General features: G+C 34.6%; 1 protein-coding gene across 6 annotated transcripts in view; it reads left to right on the forward strand.

Moving 5' to 3' along the window:
* LOC145263202 (uncharacterized) overlaps positions 1-13106 on the forward strand; it is a 420826-nt gene extending 407720 nt beyond the window's left edge. For 4 of the 6 annotated variants that reach the window (XM_080120271.1, XM_080120273.1, XM_080120272.1 and 1 more), the window contains one exon: positions 11142-13106. In XM_080120271.1, the coding sequence (XP_079976397.1) occupies positions 11142-11303 (162 nt within the window). In that variant the 3' untranslated portion in view covers positions 11304-13106. The remainder of the gene's footprint in view (positions 1-11141) is intronic. The other 2 variants (XR_013864489.1, XR_013864490.1) reach the window with 1 other exon arrangement.
* Positions 13107-13532: the final 426 nt, after the last annotated feature.

Genomic DNA, 13532 nt, shown 5'->3' on the forward strand with positions numbered 1-13532 from the left:
TTTTTTTTACAGGGAAAAAACAATTTGTTATGATACCGAGCAAAAGGTTCAATTTTTAGAAAAGCAAGTTATTAAAGATGGGGAGGGAGTGTCGGCGCTTTAAATTGAGTTATCTCCCCGTGGCGTGTTCTAAAAATCCAAACAAAAAATTTAAAAATTCAAAGATGGCTACCTTCAACGTGCTGTCATAAAAACATGCTTTTCCGCTGTAAAAAAAAAAAAAAAAAAAAACTACTCGATCAAATTAAGTGAAATTTTTTCAGAGATCTTCAGTCCAAAACGGATACGTTTTTTTCGATATTTTTATTTTTTAATGTCTTGATTAAACTCTACAAGTGCCGATTTTTCTTTCAAAGTGCTAACGCCAATACTTCAGACCTGATATTCAACATATCAGTTTGAAAGAAATAAACAACAAAACATAATCAAATGTCCAAGCCTGATTCCATTTAAACTTTTTAATGCATATTTTTTTTTTTTTCAATTTTAGCACGAATTGCATGAAACAGTGTTGCATTTTCTGCATGCTAAGCAATTTTGGTGTTTGTTTAGAATGATAACGAAAATCCAAAAATTGGATTTCAACTAAAAATAATGTTATGTACTTATGTTGCAATTAGTAAAATATTACTAAAGTTTTACATAAGTCATTTACTTTCATGATCCAACGACCTATCATCATTATTTCCGAAATGTAATTGAAACAAGGGAAGTAATTCATAGTTTGGAATTTGAGTCAAAGATTTTTTTTATTAAAACATGAAATACTTAACAAACTGAACCTAACTAAAATTTTATTAAAACGAAGCCTTGCAGTAAGACACTGCAGTTACCTCCCCTGACTTCATGAAGTTACAAACTCTTCTGGTTTTTATTCAAGCAAAACAGCAATTTTCTTTGAAATCTATTTTCATTGATAATCAACTTTCTACTTTATCATTTTTCATAATTTTTGGATACATTCCTAATTTCGACATGTCAATTAAATAGATACCATTGGTTTTAATTGATTTGAAATTTTTTGATTTCCGTTATTCCAAATGAACACAGCAATTTTATTTCTGTCAATAATTCTAACAACATGTTTATATATGTACACGTTTTTTACAGCAGTAGTTGTACAAAACTATACAGACCACGTAAGAAAAGGACGAATTAGCTTTTTGGCTGATATTATCGATTGTTATTTCTTTGGCTGTTCTATTGTATGCTGGCCTTAGCTATTTTCTATTCCATCTCCTCCACAAACACTTGTTTTGCTGTTGATAAAATCAAAAACTTTTTCTAGTACCATTGACTTCACCATTCCAAGAAAATCCACACTAATTTTTTTTTGTTCATCATATCCAGTATTATCACATGACACACTGGTTTCCGTTAGATTACTCAGGTTAAGCTACGGTGAACCTGATCAGTACCAGATGGGTGACCATATGGAAATACCAGGGGCTGTATGTAGGAGGACGTTGACACCTTGCGAGAGTTACAGAATTTAATATCGTCATCTCTGCTGACGGTGATATCCGCTTGTGAATTTGATGTTCCCTAGTGACTTTCTCCTTTGGAAGAAGTCAGTCCACTCCACCTAAAATTTCTGCATGTTGGTACAGTCAAGGAAAGAGGGAACAAGACGAGAATTGCAAAGGAAAATGGTCCAAAGAAAGAAACTAGCAGAAACACTATATATATATATATTACAAGGAAGTAACCCTTATTAATGCCCGAAGGCCACTCAAGGATAAGGGTTAATGAATGTAAGGTGGTAGTGTAGTAATCGTTAATGGTTTACATTGGATAGAATTTGGATTATTTAAGGGAACTGCTTGCCAAGAATTTGTTTACATTGGACTTGAATAAAAGAATCTGACTTGGCATTTGTATCAGAATTGGTAATTGTCTGAATCCGGGGCGGATATTGGAATCATCCCATCACTAATGCAAATACAAGTTTTCCATTTTGTACTTTTGCATACCGTGATCGTTCATATTTCTGAAAAAGTCTTTGATTTATTTTACGATTCCAATGCGTTTGTCGAATAATTTGAGAATTTAAATTTTCCTTTGTTTTGTTTTTGTTTTTTATTATGAATACTAAGAGGACTATCTGGCATTGCACTAAGCAAAAGTGTAATATAATTCTATTAAAACTTCTATCTCTTTGCCTCTCTCTATCCATCTCTCTTTCTCTCTTCCCCCTCCCCACCACTCTCGTTTTACCCCTACCTCCTCTCCTAATTAGCTCTTTCTTCTGCACCTAGCCCATTCCTCCCTAGGTGGACACACACATAACTCTTCTTTATATAATAGACTAGCCGGGATACCCGGCATTGCCCGGGTGTTTGTAGGTCGGTGTTTTGGGGGTGGGGTAAAGCAGAACAAAAAGGAAACTTAACCCTGTTTAAATATAAAAAAAACGATAAAAAACAGCGATTTTTATAATTGGGGGGAAAAATTGTCGGGGGGGCTTCATTGCAGGTAGGCTCTAACCCAGAGCCTTGAGGCCAATAAGCTGAGCCTGAACACCTGCGCTACGGTAACAGTAGCAATGTAAGCCCGATTAAAAAGTGACAAACATCATGCTTTTCCACAGTTTTTAATGAGGTCAAATCCTTTTACTGCGAGATAGTTGTTTAGAGTTTGTCTGGCCGATTGAATCCGGTTTCACTTTTTTTTTTATACCGAAAAGCGAAAGCAACATGCGGCGATCCAAAAATGTGGAATATTTAGCATTTCAAAGTTGGGCTAATTAAATGGATAGGCGACCCCCGTTGTTAATTCATAGATATTATCATTTAGACAGCATATAAAAAGTTTTAAGAATGAGCGACCCCCCCCCCTGGAAAAAAGCCTTTTGCGGACATACACAAAAAGCGAACATATACACACACACACACACACACACACACATTTTTGCTTTTATATATATAGATTCCTCTATGAATGAATTGACCTTCTCTTTCCAAATTTTTACATAATAACACTGAAAAATTGACCTGACAAAAACAAGCCTAGTTGACCTCCAGAGAATGAATACAGTTTTCTAAATTTTAGATATTATTCATCTGGGGCAAGGTCAGTCAAGATAATACCAACTTTCTTAGTGTTTGTTGTATCGTTTTTGACTTTTAGCAGGACATACAAACATACACACAGACTTTTCCCTTTACATAATAAACTAGCAGAACTGACCAGGGTCATAAAAGAAGAAATTGAACACACCTGCTCTACGTAGGATATTGGCACTTTTTGATTTCTATATACAATTTTCTATCCTGGGCAACACCAAGTAGATTTTCTTGTATAAAATAATATAACAAAACATATTGACGTTGGTTTTTCTGAGCATCGCAGCCTTTAAACATACATGCTCTATCCAGGATATTGAGCACTTTTGGGATACTATTTGCTCCATCCAAGATATTGAACAATGCGAATTATGTTTTCTATGCAACAACGTCTTAAAAGAAGACAGAACACTGCTTTTAAACACATCTGCTCTGTCTAGGATATTGAACATCGTTAAAATTGAAGAGGCCTCCAGAGCACTACTTTATACATATATATATATATATATATATATATATATATACTTCTGGTAAATGCTGATCAAGAGAATATAAGAATATAAACTTTGTTGGACTTTTGCTAGTAGTTTTTGACTTTCAGCTGGGCATGCAACCATACAGAATATTGCTCTTTCTATAGTAGAGGTTTGCATGGAAGTTAATCTGCATGTTTTAGTTTACTTATTTTTTATTTTTATGCACGAACAGCTTTGCATGGATTCTATTCTTATCAATCATGTTTGCACTCTAAAAGAAATCCATCAATTACAGAATTTTATTTTGTCCAAATAATGTTTGAAACAAAATTATCCATTGTTTTTTTTTTTAATTTTTTATGTTAAGATTTCTTTAACACTTCACAATTGCTGCAAATCGCTTGCGGCTGAGAATGAACGGACATAATAGGTATATTGTCGTGTTACATAAAAACAACCATTTCTATGTAAACACTTAAACCCATCATCAGTTCTTAATATTACTTTTTTATGGAAATCCTCTCAGACAAGGCATGAAGCCACTTGATGGAAGGAGCTAAAAAAAAAAAAAACCCAAAAAACCATACTATTTCACGATCAAAAAATTGCCTACGATAAGTGTTAGATGGAATAAATTCTGACCCAGAAAACAGCAATTCTTCCCTCTTTGTCAGAAATATCATTCATGGAATATGAGGACTAAAGTAATACCTACTTTACATGTTTTATTGCCATGGTCAGTTATATTTTTAATGTTAGAGTATGTCAGTAATTAAAATTCTGTTTATATCATCCATATCACTTCCGATGGTCGTTCATCTGTCATTGTAGTTCATTAAATTTGAATATATAATGTTTCTATGTTTGAAAGGATATTTTTCTATTTCACCGCTTATTATGATTTGTTCTAAATATTTAAAAATTAGACGCTGCATTATTTTCCGTATTAAGTTTGTCTTGCGGTTGCCCTGATAAAGTTTTCGAATTTTGAGGATCAATAATTTGGATTTCCAACTGCCGTTCCGATCTATGTTATTCTCACAATGTTTCGGACAATGTAAGTTCTGACCGTTTTCAAGTGTGTCTTATAAACATGGGAAATTTTGACAGAATTTTGAAACATTAAAGAATTTTTAAAGAACCGTATCATCGAGAACAGTAGTTCAAGCAATTTAAACTAGCGGGACCTGTGGAAATTCCACAGCGGACTCATTCATATGTAATATATTGATGTTGGATGTTCAGCATAAATGTAGATGCTCCAATATTATTGTAGCTCTTTTGTTAAAACTGCAAAAGTATTTATTGAAGCTAGCCTGGCATAGCCCGGTTGTAAAGTTCATATGAATATGATATTTTAATTTATACAGATTTCGTATATATTATTGTAGTGTCAATTTTCTATTGATTCTTATGTTTTAAAAATAAAAAGATGTATCCATATGACTTGGGTGTATCAGCTTGAACCGAAACCAAAACTTATGAAGCATTTTTGGTAAAAGTATAAAAATATAGAGGACTTGAGTGCCATCAGCTATAACCGAGAATTCTTGGTAAAATTATTTATTACAAGAAATAGGTCATAACAATTAAACGACAATCATTCAGAAGAAAAAAGATTAACCTTCTACAAGGCTTGCAACAATACGTTTTATTTTTTTATTTATTTATTTTTTTTTGTTTTTTTCAGTAGACGCAAATCGTCCTTTTGTGGAAATTCAAGTGATAGGCAATTAAAATTACACGAAAATAGAAAAGTGCCAATAACTTTAAAAATATATTTTGAATTTCAACAAGATTATGAAATTCTACAATTCAAAAAATGCAGACCATAATATATATACATATATACATACTAGCATTTCAGCCTGGCGTTGCCTGGATGTTTTGAGGTATATGTTGAGCAAAAAAAAAAAAAAAAAGCGGTCAATTTGTTACACTTTGACCCTTATTATGACCCCTTTAAATTATTTGTTTTGGGCTCAAATGAAGTTATTAAGTTAGATCCATTTCCAGGGAACCTATATCTAAAATTTCAAGTGTTTGGACCCAAAATTGGCGGAGGAGTTTGGTAGAGTTCTCAAAAGTCAAATCGTTGAACTTTGACTCCTTAACAGCCAAGTTTCTGTCCGAAAACGGGTTACAAAGATTTTCTCAAATCTTAATAACCTGTATATCAAATTTCGAGTTTGTAGACTGAAAATTGAGTTATTGCATAGGAAAATGTACACACACACACACACGTTCACTTTTATATCTATCTATCTATCTATATATGTATATACATGTGTGTGTGTGTGTATATATATATATATATATATGTATGTATATATATGAGAGAGAGAGAGTTAAAAAGATAAAGCGACAAGTTACATGAGAACTTTATTATGAAGTCAATAATCAAAGAAACTTAAATTTAATTCCGAAACAAAAAAAATTAAGAAAAAAAAAATTACAATTAAGTTCTGATAAAATTCACACGAAATAACACGCACGCTATCGTATTAATATATTAAAGATAATCCAAATTTTTGAAACTCTGTGTACATTACAGAGTTTGATGAGATGCACCTGAAAAAGGCTGGAGGTTACATCGGCCAAAATATTGTGAGAATAATTATCATCATATATTGTTACATAGTGGGGCGTTGTACATCTTGTGGAAGACACAGAACGGGGATGGATAATGACATTTATAATAGGGGTTCCCAGCGTTGCCCGGGTGTGTCGAGGTGTGTGTGTGTGTGTGGGGGGGGTAGATTGAAACGAAATGGAAATTAAATAATAAGCGAAGTAATAACCTTGTTTAAATGTTAAAAAAACGATGTTAAACGTGTTCAAAACAATATGAAAAACAATAGCAAAACAGTGGAAAAAGTTTTGGGAGGGAGGTAGACTCTGACCCGAAGCCTTGGAGTTAATAGTCTGATGACTTAGCATGACGCCACAAAGGCAAGGACTTGAGAACAGATGAAAATAAATGTTTAAAAACGCAGGTGGTTGAATGTCAACGTATGGTTTTCTAGGTCAAACATTACGTCGTAGTAGTAGTAGTAGTAGTAGAGAAAACGAATTCACAGCGCGAATTTTGTAAGATAAGTCACTGAAATAAGATATTTATGCCGTTGTTTCGTAAATCGTAGATATTATAATCTAAGGAGTATATAAAAAGTTCTAAGATAATCATCATCATCATGCAGTCCTAACTTGCTTGCGCACTTTAGGTGTAGCATCTGTTGCACATCAGATAAACACCCTTTGAACCTCCAATGCTCATTTCCAGTGGAGCGAACCCACAATGACTGGCAGCTGAGGATGCTGCAGCTTCTGGCCGAAAGTAATCTCAGTGAGGTAGACAGTCACCCTATCATGTCCGCTACTACGCCTTTTCTTTCTGGATGAGGTTCCGTAGCCTTTTAAGGAAAACTGCAAGGCAGCAGTAGGATTTGAAGTCAGAGTTCCCATCTCTTAGTCCTTTGCTGTGATAAGGCCCACAAGACAGTGGTGTTTGATTTTAGGGTTGGTTCCCTTAGTCTTCGCCAAACCAAGGGCACCCACCAGACAGTGGGGTAAGGGTTGGTAGTATGCCAGGGCATGTCTACATATGGGTGGGCCATAACGAACTACCTCTGGGGTCTCCTACTACTCCGAGATCTCCTGCAAGTTTAGTCTGGGTCTGTCAGGCACCCAGTTACCGTGTGTGGCCAACGTGGAAGCACTGTAAGAGTCTTGATGATGGAGAGGCTATGTACTGGCAGGGAAGAATTATGCATAGCTGCTCCCTTTTCACTGCAAGGTTAGCCAGCGGTGTTAGCTGGAAGCGAGAAGGCATGCAAGCATGAACTTAACACTAACTTATGCCTAACATGCTAGACGTATCACATCCCCCTGCCAGATTAAAAATCTAAACAAACACACCCGCACATGATAACCCCCCCCCCGGAGAACTCCCCCCAAAGAAGCCTTTGCTGGACATACACAATAAAATGCACACACACTAACACACATTTTGCCTTTTATATATATAGATGGTATGGAGTTCATATTAATAGGAAAGATATGAATGTGAAGAGATGTGAAATTATTGAGGGAGGATTTTTACGAATCACAAAATGATGACGAACAAACTTACAAATTACATGATATTTATTCTTCCAGTTGAATGAGATGATCTGGGATTCGATTGCAGAATTACACTGTCTTGACTTCCTTTCTGGTCCGCTTCCAAAAGGGGTTCAGTTAACTCCCTCGTCCGACTCTAACTATCAACTCAACTCCCCTCGCACTTCTCTCCTAACTTCCGAATATATTGTGATCTACCTTTCTTTGTGACATCAGAAACGTGCTCAACCACGTGAATGTTTTCCCGCGTGGATTTACATACACGTCTTAAATACGCCTTTGGCAACACAAAGAAAATTCCTTAATTTGATTTTCATCGTCCTGACTCTGACCTAGTTGTATCGTTATTCTAACACAATGGACAATAGGATTGCAATCTAAATTGTAATATTTACTCTTTTCAACTTTTGAATACTGGGTTCGATTCTAGCTTTTTCTTTTAATAAATATTATTTTCGAACCTATTTACTTGTTTCTCTAATTACCGCAATCTGTCTCCTTTCATATAAAACAGTATGAATCCGAAAATTCTATTATTGGCATTGGTTTCCCTAATATTTTTCTAATCTAGAAATACATCAGGGACTTCAGGGAGGGGGCCACGTGAAGGTTGCAACATCTTAAATGAAAGTGATTTTTGTGAAACAAACTGGATTGGAACTTGGAACTCCCTGGTCGTTAACCACTGAACCAATCTAAATGATATTTTCATGCGATATTAAAAGTAATGTATGTCTTAAAATGCCATTTTATTACATTTTCACCCCAACAAGGCACATTGTTACTTTGGTGTAGGAAGCTACTATTGTTGCATTGGGGACATTCATATTGGTGAGAGGTATGGCGGATATGTATATAACAGTGAGAGGGGGAGATAGAAGAGGCAGGCATTTATGCATTTTACAGTCTGTGAATCTTATAACATATTTCTTCTTACTTGCACATATATTGTAGAGAGGAGGTTTATCAGTTCTTATGGCACAGGAGGGGGGCAGTCATTACTTATGATAGAGAGGGAGACACATTTCTTAAGATGGAGAGACACTGATTGAGATTGTCGGACTGACATCCTCATCTTGGTTGTTATAGTCACAACGTTTCGGCCGTTTTGCCCTCCGGCCTTCATCAGGTGTTTTGTATCGAACTGGGGAACCGTTTGTTAGGAGTCTCGAACCCAACCCTTTATTATTATTATGGGGGTACCGTGTTCGGACTCCAGCTAGGCTCTGGGACATAGTTACTGATTTTGTTTTGAATGTTACTTTTTACTGCTTTCGTTCAGGATTGAACTCAGCACCTTTGGGTAACTGTAAACTTTGATACAACGTCTAGGACCACTCGGCCATGTAGAGACATATTACTTAAGGATAGGGTTCATACACAAAGTTCATTATAAATGAGTGAGAACAAAGTTCATTAAGATGAGAGGACACAATGTTCGTATAAATGATTCACATTACCTTTAGTTGTTGAGAATTACACAACACGAAGATGCAGTTATAAAATGACGTGTTCTTTATTACATTCGTCCGCTTGCAATGATGATTGGTTCCAAGAATTCAAAGCCAACTACATGATTAAAACTTTCCAACCCTTCGCTTCCAAAGGGGGACCCTGCTTCTCTGACGACCTCAGCTCTGTCTCTCGTCTGTCCAACTCTCTCTGTCTAAAACTAGCAAACTATATTGAGAATTCATTTCTCCATGACCTCATATGCATGTCCAAAACCATGATCGAACTCGCGTGGAGGATTCTCACATGTCTGCAGACAAGAATTCGTTCTTACCTATTTTTTTTACCTTATTTTTCAATATGTTTTTAATTTTCTATTGTTCGCTTTCTATATGACCTTATTTTAATTCAGTTTTCATAAAAAGAATTGAATAATTCCTTTCCAAACATCATATCTAAACTATTTTATGTGAAAACTAAACAATGGGTAAATTCCATTTCTGACCCTATTCCTGAACCTTACTTACGAGGTTCGAATCTCGTCTATCTTATCTCATTTTTACTCATCTAATGTTTTTCTTACGTACAAGAAAAGGGGACCTTTTCCTGTAACACTACCAGCGACATAAGCTACTGGGGTACTATGTAGGGAGTTGGGCAGCAAGATATCGGTTCATGTTACACTTGAACTTCTGCATGTCAGTACAGTTGGGGAAGCAGGGACCTGGAAGAGAATTCCAAAGTCTAGCGGTTCTAGGAAAGAAACTTTCGGGTTTGTCGAGGGTATTTACTTCATGGGAGCACAAGTGCTTGTAGTTCGTCAGAGCATTCACCATTAAAATACTTGTAGAACAGGCAAAGGAATGCAACATTTCGTCGATGGGACAAAGGCTGAAGCCTAGATGACAGTTCCGGACCTATCAGGTTGGCGACTCTCTTTTGAACCTAGTCTAGGAGTGAGAGACAAGTAGCAGATGCATCAAGCCAAATATGACAACAATACTCCATACATGGACGAATGGTGGCCTTATAGAGGTACAGGATACTTTCAGGCATTAGTAGCTTTCTAGCATGGTATAGAGAGCCCACCTTCTTCGCACCGGTTCTGGTAATGCTCCCAGTGTAATATGCACCCTGTATATGTATCATATTATAGGGACAATTGAGATGTGATTCTGACGGACACTAAAAAGCAAATGGCTTGAGTAGCTATGTTCTTTCTTTCTTAATTTTTTTTTTTTTGTATGTGGGGGGATTTGACTGGGGTAGCAAGAAAGGGAATACCTTAATGACTCGTATACAAGCCTTCATTTCATTTATGCATTCTTACATGCTAGTGAGAGTCAGGCAAACAGAAACGAATTTCTACCGCACTAACAAGAACAAGGTAAACCAACACACATACACAGTGGCACACTGTCTATTACTTGCATACACATACAAACCTCTAAGCATTGTTACTTACTTGTTCAGCTTTCTTTGCCAAACGCAAGTTTACATAAATGAACATGTACTGACCAAAAATAACTTTCATATGCTTATAAAATCTTAGATATAAAAATGTTTTGTTATAAACTTTCGTTTTTCTCAATTCTTCATTTACAAAACTCTTTGTTTTAGCCCTTGCTAACTGATCTTCTTTCTATTTTCTTTATTGTTTTGTTTATTTCCATTTTTATATGCATAATTTATTTTTATATCCATATTTATTTTTTCACTAAAACATTTAAACTTTTGTGTACAGTTTGTCAGTGTGGTTCTTGGCAATACCCAAAAATTGTCATCCAAAATGGCTGCTACTAAAGCCAGGAACCATGCTGCAATATATTGTATTTATGCATTTAAAGGCTCTTTCTGTTATAAGAATTTTGTATGTTTAATATGTTTTTAAAGTTTTTAGAAAATAATAATTTATTTTAATGTAATTCCTTGTTATACAAATTGTCTCAAATTTTAATGCTGACAAAAATCTTTCTGCATTTTAAAAATATACAAAATAACATTTTTTTGTTTCTTTTTTTCTCAGGAAACCTCTTACACTGGAAGTTCTTCTGTTTCCCGGAAAACTTCCAACACAAGTTCCAAGAGTCTTCCATGCAGGACAACTGTACAACGGAACATTCCTCGCACACATTCAGAAACGACAGGTCAAAATCAGAAACGCATAAATTTGACGACAGAGTTATAAATATGAAAAAGTAAAAAAAAAAAACAAAAAAAAAACTGCTGGTGTTGGAATTTGTGTCCTTTGATATGACAGAGGCGCTCTCAAAAATTAATGTTTCCTTTCCGTTTAAGAATACACATGAACCATGATAGTTGACTTTTGTGTTTAAACTTTACTTGAAGTACTTTTTAGTACTTTTTATTTGACAATTTAAAGACTTCAAAATCACTTTCGAATTTTGAAGTGCTGTGCTATAAAATAATTGTAGGAGATGTTAGAATTAAAATGGCTGATTATGTGTAGATGATATCATGGCCCTTCAAAATTGATTTTGAAGCCTTTAAACTGGCGTTTAGAAAGTTTTTTTTTTTTTTTTTCATTTCAAGATTTAAAGACAAAAATCAGGTATATTAGTTCAGTTGTGCTCTTAAACACATAAAATGGTGCCTGTGCAGAAAAATGAATTTTGAAACAAATGCATTTCAGGTGAAAACATTCTTACATAATTCCGTGTCGAAATTAGTTCCAAAAAATGATCCAGTAGATGTACTAGATCTGATTTTCATAAAAAAATATTAGAGACTAGTTGTTGGAGATTTTTCATTTTAATGATAGTGGGTTTCAAAGAAAAAAGGGGAGATAAGTCTGTTTCTCATAAATAATGAGATTTAAAGAAATCTTCAACTTTAATTCAGTAAAACCTATGTTAAACTCGATAAATTGATAAATTCTATTTTTACTTGGCTCAGTATTTTAGAGTATTTTTTCTACTGAATCATTTTTAGTAATTTTTGGAATTTATACTAATTTCGACTTGATATGTAAGTACATAATGTTTTCACCTGAAATACGTTTATTTCTAAATCCACAAGCATACAATAAATATGACTTTCTGACTGTGTTTATATCGTATAAAAGAAACAAAATCTGTGTCTCCTATGTGCTTATCTGAAAGACAAAAAACAAAATGGCTGCTACAAGTGATTTAATGGTGTGACATTCTGATATTATCCTCTTTCTTGTTCCTTGCATTTATTAACTGTATTATGATTTTAATTATTTTATGCCCATAAATATTGCTTACGGATGCTTGTTTGTATTGGTAATCCTTTAAACCAATGCATTTCACGTGGAAACATTATGTACTTACATGTCATGCCGAAATTACTCCAAACTAAATCTCAAAAATTAGATAATGTGCCAGAAATATTTTAAATAAAAAGATCAGCCACAAATACGGTCCCAGATATCTGGATTCAAGACGGCAGTACAGATAATTTAGTCAAAATTATCAATCGCAGTTACCTCCCCTGGGATCTAGCGAACTCTCCATTAAAACATGTTAAAACCCAATGAATCGCTAAGCTCGAATGTTCATTTTTGCTTGTAATTATTTTCCCACTGGGCCATTTTTTTGTAATTTTTGGCATTTTTCGTTAATCTCAGCATAATGCATAAGTACGTTTTACTATTTTCACCTGAAATGCATTGCTTTAAAAAATCGTCAATATAAAGAAGCACCTGTTTACAGTATTAGGAAGCAAAGAATTGGAATCCTTACTCTCAGACCAAAATCTACAATATCATACGTTTCTTGCATGCAATTGTTTTTGGTAACCAAACATTTTTATTGTTCAGATAATCTTTTATCTTTCTTCAGCTCTCCTTAAAACTAGCACCAAACCAAAAGGTGCTACTAGCATATATGTATACCCTCAATATCTTGTCTTTGTATAAAGATCAGACTTGTTTTTATTGAACATAATAATAACCTACATTTTTTTTTTTTTTTTTTTTTTTGTAAGTTTCTCCAGCTCTCTTAAACACTAGCCAAGTTTACTAGCCCAAACCGGCAATGGCATATACTCACACTTTGAATGTCCTCTACCTCTGGTTTATTTTTCTCAATGTTTCTCTTCTGAACAATTTCCTTTTGTTGTTGTTGTTGGATGTGTCTCCCCACCCCCTTGAGAGTTTTGATAAGCTGTTGTGGGTATAGTAACCCATTTTTACTCGATGATTTTGAACTCTCGAAACGCCATGATGGGGATATACACGCAGCTGAATTTGATGTTCCCTAGAAACTTCCTCCTTCAGAGGAAGCTAGTTCAACCTAGAAACTTCCTCCTAGATGAATACCAGTTGGAATATCTAAATAATAACAATTGAGACGTGATATCTGCTTGGAACTGAAACTATACTATTTTATTCATGTCTTATTGAATTATATTTTGATGCAACATTTAAAAA

Source organism: Euprymna scolopes, chromosome 38 (assembly GCF_053919585.1).
Source record: "Euprymna scolopes isolate OS-2025 chromosome 38, ASM5391958v1, whole genome shotgun sequence".
In the NCBI taxonomy this organism is placed as follows: domain Eukaryota; kingdom Metazoa; phylum Mollusca; class Cephalopoda; order Sepiida; family Sepiolidae; genus Euprymna; species Euprymna scolopes.